Source organism: Equus caballus, chromosome 29 (genome assembly GCF_041296265.1).
Source record: "Equus caballus isolate H_3958 breed thoroughbred chromosome 29, TB-T2T, whole genome shotgun sequence".
Taxonomy (NCBI): domain Eukaryota; kingdom Metazoa; phylum Chordata; class Mammalia; order Perissodactyla; family Equidae; genus Equus; species Equus caballus.
The window spans coordinates 29,076,439-29,096,121 of record NC_091712.1 but is presented as its reverse complement, the minus strand read 5'-3'; the positions used below and the strand labels follow the sequence as shown (position 1 = coordinate 29,096,121).

General features: G+C 39.4%; 1 protein-coding gene across 1 annotated transcript in view; it reads left to right on the top strand.

Moving 5' to 3' along the window:
- The window catches only part of MRC1 (mannose receptor C-type 1), an 89,211-nt gene that overhangs the window by 2,474 nt on the left and 67,054 nt on the right, over nucleotides 1-19,683 (top strand). Inside the window, exons 2-4 of the mRNA XM_005606899.4 lie at nucleotides 7,361-7,762; nucleotides 11,284-11,457; nucleotides 15,820-15,984. Coding sequence (XP_005606956.2) covers nucleotides 7,361-7,762; nucleotides 11,284-11,457; nucleotides 15,820-15,984 — 741 coding nt within the window. The remainder of the gene's footprint in view (nucleotides 1-7,360; nucleotides 7,763-11,283; nucleotides 11,458-15,819; nucleotides 15,985-19,683) is intronic.

Genomic DNA, 19,683 nt, shown 5'->3' with positions numbered 1-19,683 from the left:
ACTCCCAAGGGAGTGTTCTGTCTCTTAAACAGAAGCAATGCATTTTTGCTGGTTGAATGGTTGGTTTAATACCAATCTAGGATTTCTTCAAGCAGCAACTCCCCACTGCCATTCCCTTACTAGTTTTAATTTTCATACGATTTTTCTTATACTATTTCTACTTTATTTCTAGCCTCTCATTTCTCCCTTTCTATAAGACTTATTTTAGATACCAGATTTAAGACACTTTCTGAAGTTATTGAGCAAAACCATGTTCTTGTCATCTTTCTTTTTCAATTCCTCTTAGATTTGCCTATTTTTCTTGTTATTGTTCCAAACTACATCCGATTTTTCTATAATTCAGAGATACAGACTTTAAAACTCTTCACTAGGAAAAGGGAAGAGAGGATGTTACATCTGAGTGTTTACTATGCGCAAAACGACATAGTGGGTACTTTACATAAACGATCTCATTTAGAAGTTCGATGCAACTCTACCAGTGACAGAGCATTATTGACCCCATTTTAGAGGTAAGGAAATCGAGGCTAGAATGCTCACCTTAACTAAGGCAACGCAGCTAGTAAGCGGTGGCACCAGACTTTGATAGCAAGTTGGCTGACCCCAAAGAATACACCTCTTTCCATCACATGACCTGTCTCCTGAGGTTAGAAACTCTGAGGCCCCCCTGTCTCTTTTTGTCCCTCTCTCTGGGCTGCTGCAACAGCTCTCTGTTTTCTCAAGTTTCCTGGTGTTCTGAACCATTTCACACTGTGTTCCAGACTTATTTTTCCAAGTTAATGATAATAATTAACTAACATGTATCAAGCGATTTCTATGTGTCTGGAACTATTCTAAGTGCTCATTTAGATGACCTCGTTTAATTCTCATAATAACCCGCAGGCATGTTATTTCCCTCTCAGTTTTCAGAAGGGGAAAAGGAAGCACAGAGTAATTTAGAAACTTGACCAAGGTTACACAGTCAGTGAACAGTGGAGCTCTGATTATGCCATGATCAGGTTGACACAATACATAAAGACTAATTAATTAGTATGGCTATGAACGGAGGAACAGAGAATGGGGTAGTGTCAACTTCTTACCTACAGGTTTTGTTTGTGTCTTCACATTGGGGGAGAGCCTGGCATTCTGAGGTCGAAGATATAGGGGAGAAAGGAAAGGATGGCGAGTGAAGAGGCAGGAGGGGATGGAATCCAGGATACAGGTAAAGAGGTCAGTAGGTCAAAGGAGATCTACTGAGATGGGAGTGAATGGACCCAGGAAGGGTATAGATAGTCATATCTTTATGGAGGGAGGCAAGAGATGGGCGGGATTTCTTACTCTTGGCCTCTGATTTCTCCTCGAGGTCACAACCCAGATTGGATTCATTCTGGTATTTCCCCAAATGGCCAGATGCAGTGACTGAAATTAGTAGCTTCTCTGAATATTTGATGAATGAATGAAGAACTGAAATGAAAAATAAAATAATTCTCAATTTTTCTTTATTCTTTTGTTCAGTGCTGCTAAACTGAATGCTGTGACCTTTAGCCTTCCTCGGGGCCCCAGCACGCGGCATACTTTGTGCATATACTAGATGCATATCAATATTTGTTTTCCACTTACTTTCAGTTCTTTGGGGACATAAATGTAGGTTATGCGTTCATTTACTGATGCTAATGGACAGATTTCTTAGTTTGGTTTGCTCGAGATGCTGACCCCTGACAATGATTCGAGTGAAGGAGATTATTTGAGAGGGCGGTTCAGGACACACTGGCAGAGGAGTGGGGAGGTGAGACCAGAGGGGAAGGCAGCCGATGACTGGAGTGTTAAGGATCCAGTGACCACTCTGGACAAGGGGCGTTCAGCCCTGCTGGGGTGCTCTGCACGGCTATATAGAATACGTGCCTCAGAGTCAGCCTGCCCAAGGTGCCAGGAATTTGGGGTGTTTATTCATCAATTCCCATTGGTCACTGGTGAAAGGCTATACTCCTGGGGTGTTATTTCTCTCACCCTCTTGGTCTTCGCAGTGTGCGTGCATGGGGGACTCTGGTGGCCAGGAAACGCCCCCAGGCCCAGAGATGTGCTGGTGGCATTGTGGAATGGGGCCAGCATTCACTGAAATGGCAAAAGGCTGGAAGAAATAAGTGGGATTCTGGCCGTATTTGCTAAAAAATTCCCACAAATTTTCCTCTTATCTAGCTTTTCTATCTTCGAGAAGTTAATCTCTTTTACGTTTCACATAAGCATTTTATTCATTGATCATAGGGAAAGTCTAAATATGTCTAGGAAAATATAGCACCTAAATAGTCACTTTTAAGAATCAATTTTCCTTGCCAGTGAGTTTCAAAATTTAATTAATTGCTCAGTGTTAACAATGTAAAACTGTTCAAACATGCTTAGAAGAAAATTCATGCCCATGTTATTGGATATTTAGTCTTCAGTTATTTTTAACCCAAGATATAGGGTTGAAACTTATTGCTTCTTTCCTAAATGTGTTTTTTTAATTGAGGTCATATTGGCTTATAACATTGTGTAAATTTCAGGTATACATTATTGTGTGTCGGTTTCTGCATAGACCGCATTGCGCTCACCACCAACAGTCTAGTTTTTATCCATTACTACAAATGTGCCCCTTTACCCCTTTCACCATCCTCAATGTACTTTGACCTTGAATTAACTACAGCAGAGTCTGAGCTCAGTGTGTCAGGGAACTTGATTCTGGCTTGTCTTTGCACTGTCACTAGCATGGTGCCTGGCACATGTTTGTTGAAAAATAAGATTAGGAAGATGGAGTTAAGATGGAAGGAGAGCCTCTTCGATTCTGTAAATAAATTTCTGATGTGTGTTTAAAAAAAAAGAAACACATATTCAATTCCATAAATGAGATTGCAGCGAAATCAATAGAGCTATCCAACTGTCCTCATTTATTCAGCTTTGCTGTATTTCTGTTACAATAACGTAATTAGTATAGATTAAAAAACAGAATGTTTATACATAGGAAACATTGGTGTAGTTAAGAGTGGCAAAAATGCCGCAAGCTACCTTTTGGTCAAGGCCTTGAGTCACTTTCAGAGGAAGACGTATGACTTTTTAAGTCACAGACATTGCCGGGACCACGATAAAGCAAAACTGCATGTTGACGAGTTGGGGAGAAGAATAATGTACGAATGTAGGACCATAAAGCGATAATTTTACATTTCCTTGCATTGTCTGGTGGAGGCAATATCAAATCTTCTGTGCTTCCTAATGTCAAAGATAAATCAAGGAAACAAGAGGAGATAAGTTGGTATTGAAATAGAAGCTTTGCATTTCCAAGTGCTTTCATTTCCAAGTACTTTCATAAGTATAAACATTTATAATTTGCCCTTTGGTAAAAATAAACTTTCAGGGGGAAAAGTAGTATTTATCAGACCCATCAGCATTTATCAATTATTAAATAAAATAATGGATCCGGGGGGCCAGTCAATATGCTTCAGATTCACTGAATATTCTTTCATTCATTCAACTATTTGTTGAAAGACTGTTAGGCTCCAAAAAGAGAGAATACAGCACAGATCCAGAAAGACACAGTCTCTCCACTTGTGGAATTTACATTCCAGTAGGCGGACACAGACAAAACACAAGTAAACAAATTTTTAAAAAATATATATATTTTAAGGTGACTATGGATATTTTATAGAAAGTGAAAGTAATATTAGGATAGTCAGATTGCTAAGAAGTTGACTCTTGAGCTAGTACCCTAAAGAGCACCCCAAGAAGAGGGAACTTGAAATATGAAGTTTCTAAGGTGGGAATGATCTTCAAGTGTTTGAGGAACAGAAAGCTCTTGTGGCTGGAGGATGGTGAGTGAGAGCGGGTGTGAGAGAAGTTGAGGGCAGAGGGAAACAGGGTCAGACCTGCTCCCCCCAGTGAGCTGTGATGTGGTGGTTGGATGTCTTTTTGTTGTGTACAGTGGTACCCTCTTGAAGGGTTTAAATTGTTGGAGAAATGTAGTTAACAACAAATTCTCCTCCCTACCTAGAAAACCTCTTCATAAAGGTAGAAGAAAAAGAAAACAATTGTTATTGAATAAGCATTCAACCAGAATGTGATGCGTATTACAGGCAATCTGCTAAAGAGATTGCAAAAACAGAAAGAAATTTGACTCTGATATAGCTAAGCGGAAACAACCCATTACATGAGGTAGGTTTTGCAATTTGGAGCCAGGTGACAAGTTAGGTCCATCTCACCCAGGAAACTAGGAGATGAGGCATTATCTTCTTTGATGATTCCACTTCAAAGAGAGGAAGATCAGAGCAGGACCCTGGTGACTTGGTCTAGAGTGGTGGTAGTGGAGATGGAGAGAAAAGAATGGATTAGCGAATATGTATATTAGTCAGAGTTCTCCAGAGAAACAGAACCAATAGGGTATGTGTGTGCATGTGTGTGTGTGTATCTATATATCCATGTATCTATGTATCTCCATATCTATCTATCTATCTATCTATCTATCTATCTGTCTATCTAATCTATCCATCTATCCTCATCATCATCTATCTTTTGAGAGACATTTATTTTAAGGCATTGGTTCCTGCAACTGCGGAGGCAGGGCAAGCTCAAAATATGCAGGAGTAGGTTGGCAGGCTGGAAACTCAGAAAGTAGTCGTTATTGCAGTTCAAGTCCAAAGGCAATCTAGAGGAAGAATTCTCTCTTCTTCCAGGGACCTCCATCTGTCTCCTCTGAAGGCCTTCAAATGGTTGGAGGAGGCCGATCCACAGTGTGGAGGGTAATCTACTTTACTCAAAGTCTACTGATTTAAGTGTCAATCACATCTTAAGAAAAAAAACCTTCACAGCAACATCCAGACTGATGTTGACCAAATATCTGGATACCGTGACCCAGCCAAGTTGTCACATAAAATTAACCATCACAGTATATTTTCGGGTAGAGCCAATAGATTCTGCTTTGGTCCTAGAAAGTGAAGGAAAGTGGGGAGCCCGAGATGACTCCTAGGTTTTTGGCTTATGGATCTGGGTGGATGATGGTACCACGAATGACAACAAGAAGACAAGATGTTTGCTCATTAAATACCATTGTATTTAGAATAAAGTTAAGATGGAACTACAGATGAAAATTAAGCACATGAAATGAAAGTCAAATAAGTGTCAAAACCTCTGAAAGAGGAACACTTTTCATGCATAAAGACTTTCAAGCACCTTCCCTCAAATGGTTTGTCATCAATTGGTTGGTCGACTGAATTTGGGTGGTTGATAGGTGTTGGCTGGTTGACAATACTATCAAATGACTGAAGTCTGAGATGGAAGATATTTATTACTGGTGATGAGATGTTACTGAGCCAAACTATCTGAAAAGTGGAAGATAAGTCTAGATTGGAAAACCATAGGTGGACTAGCGAACACAAATTAAATGTAAACGGCAGTACAGTTGAGTTTACAAAGATATAGGACAAAACTTTCAGAGGGCGTTACTTTTTTAGATTAGATTTACATTTATGTGTAGAAAATTATCATAGTAACTATTTTTTTAAAAAAAATTTTTATTTCCTATTTCCTGTGTTTTATTGTGAACAAAACACCGTATTATTACAATTTTAATTGCCAATGCAGAAAGGTGCTTGTTTTGTCACACTAGGGCATGGGCAGCAACACAGTGAGGTCAAGCCTGGGAAGCAGTTCAGCTGGATGGGAGAACATTTGGTTGGGCATTGCGTGTTTGGTTGACAGATGTCAACTCCACAGAAGCCAACAGAAGCAGATGTTCTAAATTCAGGCTCTATTGAGGCTTGATTCCAATAAATCAAACCAACAGAAATGAGGAACCCAGCCCACAAACCTCGGCAGAGTCTCAATGTAGCACTGATTTAGGAACCCAGACTAGATAGAGGCAAGAGGTCTCCAACAAGTATGGGACCAGAGCAGATAGAGGAGCGCGGCAGGAGAAAATCATCTTTTGAGGCAAAAATCCATTAGAAGCTCTAAGTTGATAGTCCGAGAACTGACCTCAGAGTGTAGGTGATGCTCAGCTTACAGCGATGTTGAGGACAGTAAACAGAATACGGCTCGTGACATTGCTTCATAAACAGTGAAGGCCTTGCCTAGTGGTACTGTTATTACTTTGCTATATTTCACTGGGATGATTTGATTGAAAATAAGAAGCTCATTTAATCAGACTCTACAGTACCACCAGCTCATTTTGAAAGGACCGCTTAAGTTGAAGGAATATAGTAAAACTTCACAAGAAGTGTTTAATTTATATTTATATCCCCAAATTAAAATAGAGTCAGTTCCTTTCATTTGTCTGTTCTTAAAAACAAATAAACAAAAAGAAAAACCTTTACAGGAACTCAATTTTGATTTGAGGGGAAAAAATATGCTTAGCACATCCTTTTTTCTTTCTTTCTTTCTTTTTTTGGCAAGGGGAAGTTGAGTTTCGCCAGCTAGCAGCTATATATTATATGCATAATCCATCGATGCATATTTATTTAAATCACCAGTCCCAAATTACAAGTCTAAAAATCACTGTTATTTGTAAAGTTATCCTATAAATGTTACCTTAAATGATATAAAAACTTACATTTATTTAATCTTTACTGCATACGTCACAAATCATTACACATTTAAATACATTTTTGTTATACAAGGTTAGATCATCTATGCCAATGAAATGAAAACTAAAGTTGCATAATAGATAATAACTTACCTCTAGGTGCTAGATCTCTAAGTTACCTACTGCTGGAAAGGAAAACAAAACAAAAAACTTCTCTTGTTGTCCAGACCTGGGCTACCCAGAAAGCATTAGTTAAAAAATTTGCTGGACATAAAACGAAGGTAAAATTTTCTAAAATAAAATTATTTTTAAAATTACAAAAATACCCCCTAATGTTAAAATCACAATAATTATGTATATGTTTCAGCTATCTTAAAAAAGGCAGGAGTGAGTCAGACTTCAAAAATCTATTCCACAATATACATGTATTTAATTTTACTCCTTATAGTATTCATACCCAAATTTTCTTTTCTTTGATGGATATTATTTCTCTGTTATCCACTGTTTATGTTTATTCCACCGCAATCGTGTGCATTGAAGGCAGACCCTCTCTAAAGCCTCCTCATAATGAATTAGGACATCTTGTAGATTTCCAGTCAATTGCCAGCAGCCACATGCTCCCAGAGAGGCCACTCAAGCCAGTCTCTCTCTCTAGCTCAGGGCGCCCCTGGAGGGAGCTGAGATGGCTCAGGCAGAGTCAATTTCACCCCTTTTCCTGTGATCGTGTCTTTAAGGAAATGGAAACATTGGGAACTTTTGACCTAAATTATTGTCTTTGTCGTGTGTAACCATTTCAGCATCCTTTCTTTCTTTTGTCTTTTTTCTTTCTTTTTTAAACAGACACTAGGCAATTTTTAATATATAATGAAGATCACAAGCGCTGTGTGGAAGCCTTGAATCCCAGTACGGTCCAAACCGCAGTTTGCAACCAGGACAATGAAGCACAGAAATTCCGATGGGTGTCTGAATCCCAGATTATGAGTGTGGCCTTAAAATTGTGCTTAGGGGTGCCATCAAAATCGGATTGGGTTCCCGTCACTCTATATGCCTGTGACTCAAAGAGTGAATTTCAGAAATGGGAGTGCAGAAATGACACACTTTTGGGCATCAAGGGAGAAGATTTATTTTTTAACTATGGCAACAGACAAGAAAAGAATATTATGCTTTACAAGGGATCAGGTTTATGGAGCAGATGGAAGGTCTATGGAACCACGGACGATTTATGCTCTAGAGGTTATGAAGGTAAGAAGCATGGAATTTTTTACTTTTCTGTCAAATTTTTCTCATCTTCTTACTTGGAAACTTAATCAAGAAAATAAGCGTATTCTTTAGTCTGCACTAGAAATGTTAATTGATTACCTTTCTGTTTTGAACTATTCTGTGTTCTATAAGGATATGACAGTCAATAAATATGGTAAAAAGTCTTGAATGATACTTTAGCTCTTTCTAATTAACGGGAAGACTTTTTTTTTAACTTTTGCTAAGATTTTTTTTTTTAAGTATGGGTTACAATTTTTAGAGACTAATTTTCACTATAATGTTTGACCAGAAGCCTCCCATTTGACATTGATGGTTGGAGTGATAAATGAATTCAACAAAATAGTTATTTTCCTTCGGTCTAAGTTATCCCTGGAGAAATGATCCATGGAACAACATTCTTTCTTTCTTTCTTTTTTTTTTTTGGTGAGGAAGATTGGCCCTGAGCTAACATCTGTGTCAATCTTCCTTTATTTTGTATGTGGGACGCCACCACAGCATGGCTTGATGAGTGGTGTGTAGGTCCGTGCCTGGGACCGAACACACAAACCCCAGGCCACCAAAGCAGAGTGCATGAACTTAACCCCTACGCCACTGGGCCAGCCCCTGGAACAATAGTCTTTACCAAGTCAGATTGCCTAAAGTGAAATCTTGGCATTCCTTGATAATTTGGGTTTCTAATTTATTACCTTATGGGTATTTAGAGACTATAATAATCAGAAGATTAGAAAAGCTGAGGAATTAGCTTATAAATTAACAGGCAGTGTATTTAGTCAACTATCTAAGAAAATAGTAGCATCAGTGGGGCAGGAAATAATTTTATATGTACGAAGTTCCTTAGGCTCTTGAAAGTTAAAATCGGAGTATTTAGTCTTCTCTTTTCTTGGCAAAATTTCATTCTTTGGTGGCTGCACAGAAAAAGAAAAGAAAACAAAGCAAAAATAAAAAGGAGCTTGAAGCCTTTCAGAAAGGTTTCTTGAGTCAGATGATGTTATAACCACATTCCAGGTTTGGGTGGTTGGTTATTGTGAAGTGTTATCTAGAATGACCTCAAGGTCAGAGAAAGCCTGCATTTTGGGACAAGAGATCACCTGTTTCCAAAATTACTGTGTTATGGAGGCTGCAAATATTGGTTGGACCTAGTTATCATAGCTAAGTATAGCATAGGATTTCAGGTCTTTCAAGGCAATGATGTCAACTTTCCATTTTCTTTCCATATAAAGAGGAGGGAGAGTAGGAATTGAAGAAGAGTGAGAAGGAGTGTTCAGAAAAAAGTTATCCCAAGGCATTTATTGAACATAATGCAGGTTTAGAAGTTATACGAAACGCAGCCTAAGTACTATAACCTTTCAGGAGAAACGATGGAAAATGATGGAGCAGGACAAGGGCGACCCAAACTTGACTGAGTGAAATTCCACAACAGTCCTAACTGAGGGATTCAACACCAAGAAGATTGGTGCTAAGACATCAGATTTCTTATTTTATTTTAAAATATAAACTGAAGTTCTGTAGTCCCCCCATTTTCTGTTCTTCTGTTTGCTTTGAGAAAAATATGCATAGGGTGTAGGACAGTGGCTCACAAACTTTAATAAGCTTAAGAATCACTTGGAAAGGGCAGATTCTTAAAAATGCAGATCCCAAGGTCCCTCTCCCACCCAGATTCTAAATTAGCATATTGGGGGAGCGGCCTGGGAAGCTATTGAGTTATTTTTATGAACACCTGGGTGGTTGGATGCAGATGGGCCATTGACCTCACCTTGCATACTCCCCAACTCTCTCCCAATACTTAAGAAATTTCTGCTAGAAGACCTAGCCCCTCAGAGGGATTGGGATCCATTCATTGGAATATACATTAGGACTGAAAACAATGCAGAGAGGGTGTTGCTGAGTCTTTGTTTCTCTAAAGAAAACTTGGGGGAGAAAACTGGCTGGGGCCAGGGATTCATTTAGAATAATGGAATCAGAATTGTAGATTTCGAAGGCTCTCAGGGTCTTCTGGAAGTTTGGACCACAAGACAAAGAGTAAATTGACTGCAGTCACAAGATTTGTCAGTGAAGTGACTGGAGTGGAGCTTGGTTCTTTTGGCCTCATCTGTGCTTTGCTAAATAAATGGAATTAGTCCTGAGAAGGCCATTTCTGAGTGACATCTATAAATCCAGCACTGAAAATTCCTTGGCTAATTGAATGAACGGTACAACTAGCCCTGAGATGATCTTACCAGATTTTCTTCATACAAAGGATCAGCTACTCCAGTGATGGAGAGGCATAACTATTTCTGAATCCAGCACGTTCCTTACACAACATATGATTGGGAAAGCTTGTCCTATAACTTAGGGGAACAAAAGCTAGAGTGTTATTTTAAAGTTACTAACAACTACCTAATTGGCAGAAAAGTGATTTTGAGGTAATTGAAAATAAACCTAGCTTTTAAGGAGGACTCAGTAAGTACAGGAGTAAAGGGTAGGAATTTATATTTATTGTGCTCTTAATATATGGTAGGTGCCGTGCTACATGTTTTGCAAACTTTATGTTTTCTAAATGACTTTTATGATATTTTTTAAGAACTTTTAAAAGCCATAGAGTCTACACAACTTAATTAAGAAAAGAGTATTCCTACCTAGCACAAATTCTGAAAATCAACTGGTGGCAAGAGGCTAGATACTTCAATATAGATGGTGTCCTTTATATTGTGTCTTCAATATAGAGGTGTCTTCAATATGGAGGGTGTTATTATCTCCCACGGGGGTGTCCTTACGAAGACAGAGACTTTAAACACACTGGAGAATTTAGCTAGGTGAGTGGTTTGGTTGTCAATGGAGATAGATGCTTCCTTAATCCTTTTGGCTTAAGCAAAATCATAATCAACAATGATTCTATATTTCAATTTCCAAGTGAACCCAGAGCTTCCCATTTTGATCTGTTTGAATTCAGTTTTTAAAAAGGCAAATATTTATTGTACATAGTATCTAATGGTTTTGAGTGATTTTTTTCCATAATGTGGATTAGAAAGTTATGCCAAAATTCCTACCCTTTCCCATAGTCATCGTTGAGAGACACAAGTGAGAACGGGTTTGACAGGAAGTGGTTAGAGGGATTTAAATTTTGACTATGTGTTTGGGTTACACAGCTATAAGTTTATTTTTCAACCTAGAGATTTAATAATGCTATGATCCCAAGCAAGAGGAAGGATGGCCTCTTCTCTGTTTTGGAGGAAACGCAGAAGTCAAAGGTGGTGTCAGTTGAGCTGATTACTTTAGCCTCACAAGAGGAAAGAGGAAAATCTGTTCCAAAAGACAGCAGAAATGAAGTGGTACTAGAGTTATTCCCAAGTACAGACTGTTGTCTACACCCAGCAATGGACTGGGGTAGAGGGAGAAGGGAAATAAACAGGAATCCCCTGTGTGGGGACACAAAGTGTGATCAGAGGAATAAGACCGGTTCTTTTGGTATGCTTCTTATTGGAAGCATCACTTATGTTCTAAGCGCCAGTCAATGTCTCTTCCAGCCATGTACACACTACTTGGCAATGCCAACGGAGCAACCTGTGCATTCCCATTCAAGTTTGAAAACAAGTGGTATGCGGATTGCACAAGTGCTGGGCGATCAGATGGATGGCTCTGGTGTGGAACCACTACAGATTACGACGTGGACAAGCTGTTTGGATATTGTCCATTGAAATGTAAGTAACTTTATCATCAAGAAAACTTGGCGTATTCAGTATGGCAACAGAGCAATAACACCTTGCATTTATTTAGAACATTTTTTCCCCAAAGTTATGTCACCTTTATTATTGCATTATACCCCATCACAACCCATTACAGATGTTATTGTCCCATTTTATAATGAAGAAAGTGATCCGTAGTGGCTTGGGACTAGAACACAGATCTTCTGACTCTCAGCCCTGGTCTGAATCAAATAACCCCTTTATTTTCACCAACTACTTCTTTTCTTCAGTTTCCACCATTACCGCCAGTTATTTTCTAATACTTAAGCTCAAATTATACGGTATATGATGCAAAATAGATTTAATACCAGAGGTAGGCATGCCATTCTCCAACTTCTGAATGATTTACCCTTATTAAATTTATAGATCAAAAATCGAATTTAAATAAGGCTACAAGCGTGTGGTTTGCTGGAGAGAGAGAGATGGGAGGGCTCCCGAATTTTATGTCAATGTAATGAAAAGGGCCCCTTACTGTGAAAATGATAGGAATGATACTCTTCTTACATTAAACTTAAGAAGACTATCATTTAATTTAACACAGCTGTGAATCAAATGGAAGTGGGTTATTCCCGTGCTTGAAGGGTTTTTAAAATGAAAATATGAGTATTATTGCAGTAATGCAAAGTAAGTGGCATTGCATTATATTGATGGGGGAGGATCAGAACGTAAGAATGTGTTCTTTCTATGCTCAAGAATCTATAAAGAGAGAGTGCAACAGGTCTGGGTTGGGTAGAGGAAGGGCATCAGCCATGGAAGGCAGGGATGAGGCTGAAGAAGGAGGAAAAGGAAGAATTCTTTGCTTCACTTTCCCTGCTACCCCACATTCTTCTCCTGCTGCCAGCTCCCCCTTCCTTAACTTCCCCCTAAACTTCTTACCCCCTGACCTCTTGCTACTTCAGACTTTATGGATCAGAGCAGCTCCTGTTTTCTGCTATTACCCAGAACTCTCTTTCCTGCTGTCCTGCAAAGGGGCGTGTGCAGGGGAAAAGCATCAGATCCAGTCTGGGATGGCTGTGAGGCTGTCTGAACTGCAGTAACATTGCTCACAACTCACCTTTCAGGACCAGACATCCATACACAATCACGTTCTCCCAAGTGTTATTCTGAAACAGTCAACTTACAAAAATATTTTAGTTTGTTGAGTTGAAGCCAGAATTCCAAGAATCATGCTTATTTGTCTCTTGATTTGTAATCCCTAAACAGCTCACCAAAAATAAATTTGATTTCTATGCCCCGTATGTTATCGTAATTCTCTCCTGTGTGTGGTCCCTCTGTGCTGGGGGAATACCCATAAAAACTCATAGGTTTCCCCCTTGATAGTGGCACCACTCTCTCATAATGTATTCATCTCTCTTACAGCAACCTTTAGAGGTTTCTTAGGCTTATGGATCTCATGGGTCCAACTATAGCATCTGCACTTAAGTAGCGTTGGCAGAGAAATTGTTGGATGCTTGTAGATTTAATGAATCATAAAATGGAGGACAAATGAGGAATCACGAACCACACCTCACAACTGTGGAAGAATGTGTTTTGGAGGGGGTATGCTGAGTATGCTCTAAGACGCTCTTTTAGACTTATTGCCTCTAATTTATGTCTTCTAAACCAAATTATGTATTTTTCCTGTTAAATGTAAAAGTAAAATAACTGTAGAAATTTTTTAAAATTGTTTGATTTCAATATGCATTAGAATTTCAAAGTGCATTTTGTACATTTCATGCCTTTCCGGAAGGGCTTTGCAGTTTTCCAATCTGTCTCATTTTCCTTGCTTTGTGTTCCTTCCAAAAGAACATTTTCTTTTGTATTAGCCTTAAACTAGCAGGTCCAACACAGGAAAATGAGGTACCAGTTATTGACCTACTGACACTTAATATATGTTCTTCATTGTCCTCTGCATTGTTTATTGTAATGTTTTCCTTCTCTTTAGACATTTATTTTCAAGTATCATGAGAACAGGAAAAGGAAAAGACCCCTTTCTCTCAATTCTCCATAGCTTGCAGCTTTAGCTTTTGACACCGGTTGTGCTGATTTACTGTGGGAATTTGAAAAATTTGGGGAGATGCTGAGCCAGCAAACCTGCACAATCATTGAGAAATAGGTTGTAATTCCTTGATTTAAAATGCAAAACACTTTTTTTTTTTTGAGGAAGATTAGCCCTGAGCTAACTGCTGCCAGTCCTCCTCTTTTTGCTGAGGAAGACTGGCCCTGAGCTAACATCATGCCCATCTTCTTCTACTTTATATGTGGGATGCCTACCACAGCATGCCTTGCCAAGTGGTGCCATGTCCGCACCGGGGATCCGAACTGGTAAGCCCTGGGCCGCCGAAGCGGCACGTGTGCACTTAACTGCTGTGCTACCAGGCTGGCCCTGCAAAATATCCCTTTTTTAAAGGAAGAGAAGAATCAAATCCCATTACCTTCTTTGGTCACTTATTCCTTTCCTCCATTCATGGGCAAGAAAATAATCCCCACTTTTTTTTTTTTATCTCTCACATTTTCTACCATAGTATAAGCAAAACCTCCAAATCTCTGAAAATATTTATTTAAAACATCTCCATCTTCAAATACACCTCACAGTTTCATTGAATGATCTCATTTACGTGGAGAAGCATCTATTTGGACACGAAACTAGTAAGGCCTCAGATCATGATAATGTAATTTTAACATTAGTCATTCAAATTTATTTTTACATGACTATAATGATTTTTTTTCCCTCCCCACACCTCCCCAGTGCATAGTTGTACATTTTAGTTGTGGGTCCTTCTAGTTGTGGCATGTGGGACGCTGCCTCAACATGGCCTAATGAGTGGTGCTATGTCTGCGCCCAGGATCCAAACCCTGGGCCGCCAAAGCAGAGTGTGAGAACTCAAGCACTCGGCCACAGGGCTGGTCCAATGACTATAATGATTTTATAGTTAAAACATCTTAGAAATTTCTAGGCTCTTGCCTGAATGAAATGTTGATATCGTTTTCTTCCTCTTTGGTGTGCCATGGGACCACAAGTTTCATGTCATAGTATGTGGTTTGCATATGAAAAAGATCACTTCCTTGTCTGATACAAAGAAATCATAACAGCATAGGCTATATACTTATGGAAAATGCCCAATTTCTTAGCAAGTTGAATACTTCACAAAAAATTTGAGAAGTTATATAGTCCTTTCTCTGCCTTATAAATAAATGAAAGGATTATTACTTCACATGACTTTTAAGTAGGATTTTATATTATTATTATTATTATTGTTATTATTATTATTAGTGAGGAAGATTAGCCCTGAGCTAACATCTGTGCCAATCTTCTTGTATTTTCTATGTGGGATGCCACCACAGTGTGGCTTTCACGAGCAGTGTGTAGTTCCACACCCAGGGTCTGAACTGGCAAACCCTGGGCCACCAAAATAGAGCATGCAAACTTAACCACTATGCCACCAGGCTGCCAGGATTTTATATCATTAAAAAGACAAAAGAGAAAGTTTTATAACATGAAGCATACCAAAACAATTCATTTGTTGACTAATTTCCCCAACATGTTGCATGTAAAATGCTATAAATAATATTTATCTGTCTACATTATTGGCCTTTCATAGAGTATAATCAACTTTATAGAGTACATTGGGAATCATAGGAAAGGAAAAAATATGCCCAAATAATTAGTTTTTACTCTTGAAGGGAGAAAAACTAATAATCAGAAACTACTGTTGCCAGGAGCTATGTATATTGAATATATTCTAGAGATGAAAAAGTGAGGCACCAAAAGTTAACAATTTAAGGTCAAACCACTAGTGAGTGACATGCTGGGTGCAGGTCCAGGTCAGTCCGTCTGTGGAGTCTGTGACCCCTCCTTCTAAGGCCTGTGTCTTTGCTCTAAAAAGACCAAACTAGAATATGCAGGCAAAATATCCACTTTCTGAGAGAAGACATGTATTTCTTTTCTCTTTCTCCCTTTTAGTTTTTTTTTCTAGATTAGAGAAGTTGGCTGGTACCTCTAGTCTTACTTAGTCCTTGTATTTGCTTCATTTCTCAACTCACCTGATCCCAAACATCCCAACAGAAGAATAGGGAGGGGATGCCCCCCGTTCTTTCTTAGGCACGTGAAAGAGGTTGGATATGGTGGATCTTTTGAAAATTGCCCCTCTTTATTTCAGGGGCGAAGAGAATCTCCTAGGCACTTTAAATATAAGTAAAAGAAAAATGAAAGAGAAAAGAATGGAAAAGAAATATAATGCTTCAGGCAATAACACTAGTAGGATGGTTTAAAAACTATTGTTCACTGAAAGTCTTCTAATGCATAATGCGGCTCACTCTGTTTGGCTTCTTTTACAGTTGAAGGCAGTGAAAGCTTATGGAATAATGACCCGTTGACTGGCATTTCCTACCAAATAAACTCCAAATCTGCTTTAACTTGGCAACAGGCAAGGAAGAGCTGCCAACAACAGAAAGCCGAACTCTTAAGCATCACAGAGATACATGAGCAAACATACCTGACAGGTAATGCCATGAAAAGAAAATGAAGTTGTAAGTAAGATCATTGATATTTTCTTTTTACAGAGTTTGACTTAAAATTAGACAGCACAAGTGATTGTAGACGTGATGATGGAGTCAGTCCCTAAGCAGAAGGTACAGAGAGTCTGACAAATTTTCACCCTGAAAATGACACCCAGGATGGCTTTGTCTCATGAACCAACTTTGTGACACTCTCTAGAACCTGTGCTTAGAATTCTGAGGATTAGTCTGGGCTCAGAGTAGAATGTGCCACAACCAGTTAGTGAGGTACGGCCACTCACAGAGTGGTGTAGGTCCACGCCTGGGAACTGAACCTGGGCCACCAAAGCGGAGCATGCTGAACTTAACTGCTAAGCCACCTGCCTGCTGTTTTTTAAGCTTCTGTTCTTACAGGATTGTGAAGATGGAAAGACCTAATGTTTCACTGAGATGAGAATGTCTGTTTTAGCTTCTGAAATTCACACTTGCAGAACAGAGCGATTAGGACCAGAAATGAGTGTAGGAGAGAAAGCATCCCCACTTCCCTGTCCCAGAATCCCTTCCCTCCAGTTCACCCTGGCACTGCTCCTAGATTAATACCTCTCTGATCCTGTGACTACCATGCTCAAAAAACCCTTAGTGGCTTCTCATTTCCTATCAAATATTTAACAAAACACCTTTACCTGACATTAAAAGGTGTCATCTGTCCACTGACTCTTGTTCCCCATCATGTATTTTACAGTCTTGACAAAAGTTTTGTGTTCCTCATCTCTCTCTCATTCTTTCTCACCTCCACATCTTCTCCCTTGCCATTTCTTGGGCCTGGAATTCCCAAAATTTTATAGGGTTGAAATGTAATCTTCTCCATTTCCATCTGCATTTTTCTTATTTGTTTACCACTTTTAGAAGAGTTACTTACCTTTGTGTCCTACTTCCCCTACCAGGGTATAAATATATTCCTTTGTTATTTTTTCTCATTCATTCAGCAAGATGGCTGGTATCTGCTTGTGAGGCATTATGCTGGATCCTAGGGACACAATGGTGACCAAAGCCAGCCATGTCCTGTCGACATGGAGTTTAAAGTCCAATGGGGAAAATAGACATAAACAAGAAAACAAACAAGTAAATACAAATTACAGTCAGTGCCATGAAGAAAGCAAGCCGAAGACTGTGGGGAGAAGGGGTTAGAGGGGCGACTGGCTGAAAATGAGGAATATCTTGTGCATATTTATGCCCCCTCCTCAAGGAGATTCACAGAGCACCTTCCAAGGAAGGGCGTCTCGATGAGTGTTTGCTGACTGACAAACGACGATGCAGCACAATAAAAATAACTGTTTAGAAATTCAGCCTCATGTTTGGACAAGCGGTCAGTTTCTGGCAAGAAGTGCAGTCATTCTAAATGTGAAGTTGTTTATTAGTCACTAGCGACCTTTGTTAAAGTGAAGATGCCCGCGTATAAACCCTGGAGGTTCTAGATCGATACGTACGTAGAATGTGGCGCCCAGAAATCTGCATATTATCAACCCTCCAGGTGATACCCCGGGGCAAGTGGTTGGGGGACCATACTTGGCAAGACACTGTGTTAGTATCTGCTGTGTCAGCAATACCTATGGATTCCATCTGACTAGACACTGGGCAGCACAGTGCAGGGGCAAAGACAATAGACTCTCGAGCAGACTGCCTGGGTCCCAACTCTGTGAAGCTGGGGGACCTTAGGGGATCACCTGAGGCTTCCATGCCTCAGTGACTTCATCGTTAAAGGGGAGAGTGTGTGTGAAGCCATGCAACGGATGGAGCCTGTTCCCGGCCTGGCCTCCTCTCCTAGGACTTCCCTTCTCCAACTCTTTTCAGATGATACCCTTCATCAACTGCAACACATTCTTCCCATAAGTTATTATTATTCTTTCTAAAAATTTGAATGTGAAGATGTTTATTGCATTCTATTTTTGGTGGAAAAATGATAATGTACATTTATTTAGCACAATCTTGTGAAATAGACAAAGTGTAACTGGGCAAGAAGCATTTTTCTACCTCTCATCCATTTCTGAGGACTAAGTCATAAACAGCTCCATTGTAATGAAATATTCTTGCAACAGTTGGGCACCAAGTTGAACATTTATTAATCTTCTCCTTTCGGTATAGGCAGCAACTCACCATTTTCTTTCTGTTATTATTAAGGACATTCATGAAAGAAAAGCAATCTGATCTCGTTGTGTATTCATAAACTCAGAGAAGGGATTATGCCTCAGTCTGCTCAATTATTCTGTTTTGCGTTGGTTTGGGGGCCTTTCTAATATTAGGACAAAGTATTAGAGTGATTAATACTTACAATCATGTATAAAAGTAAGGAAAAAGAGAAGAAAACACAGGAAGGGGCAAAAATCAATTCATGTGGATGGTTAAGGCATAGAAAGGATGATTCAAGACAATCCTGGTATTATTCGTGTGCATTTGCATGGATGAGGGAACAATCTAATCAGAGTTGCCTTTTTTTACTTTTAGGAATCTGTGGGTTGTGTTGTCTTGACTCTTCCAAGTTTTACTTGGTTTTCGGCTTTCTGGAAGCCAAGGGACAGGGCATAGGTTACTTTTTAAGACTTCACCAGCTACATAGATGAAAGAGACAATACGGGCAGGACAGCAGCTCTGCCCAGCTCTAGACTCATTTCCAGGTCCCTGGCTCCACTCTCAGGCTCCACAGGAAATGCTTCCCTAATCAGCGAGTGCTGTTATTGTGTCCCTCAGGAGGGCAAACAAGCCCTAAGAGATTCTGAAGCTGAGACTACCTCAGATACTGACTTGAATCTTATCCAAGCCTCGGGAATTTCAGTCAGCAAATTTTAACTGTAATCTGGATAAGAATGACTTCTCTGACGAGATTTGTAATATTTCCTGCTTTTCTCTAAGTCAAAAATATCACCCATTAGGAGGGAAAAGGCTGATGGGGGAATCAGAAAAATAAAACAGAATTTTGTTTTTTGAGAGGGAAGGTATTCACCACATTCAGGCTTTATTGAGATATACGGGAAGAATCTAGAAAATAATGGTGTGAGTAGATTGTGATCTGCTCCATTTTGGGAAATATGCCACTAAAATTTTAAAAACCACACCCACAAATAGTTCTACATTTAAAATAAGATTTCTTTTTTGTGAGGATTTTTGAGGAGTAAATGTCATTTTTTAAAAGTATGTAAGCTTGTTTTATGACTCAGATCAAATTAGCTGTCATTGATTGAACAGCTGCTATGTGCCGGACACTGGGCTTTATTTCTAAAGCTCACACCAACCTCTTAAATGAATATTGTCATCCCCACTTTGTAGATGAAATAACAGACTGGGATGGAGAAGTTAGAAACTTGTCTAATGCCTCACGCTCAGAAAATAGCTGAATTGGAATTGAGCGCTATCTTTCCATTTCACTCTGCCCAGCTCTCACTGACAATATAGGCAAGGATCTGGTGGTCCCCAAAGCACTGGAGAGAACCCTCAATTTGGATGTCAACAGCTCCTTGCTCCAGTAAATTTATCCTAAACTGGTAATCTGATTTCACCCTTATCTACAGGACTAAACGCTCCTGCCCAGCAGCCCTTTCTTATGTCACTTACAGTCATTTTATCGTCTTCCCTTCCGTTTCTACCCTCAAAAATGTTGGACGCTCTCTTTAGTCCTCAAATCCTGAATCAGATTTATAACTACATATGTGC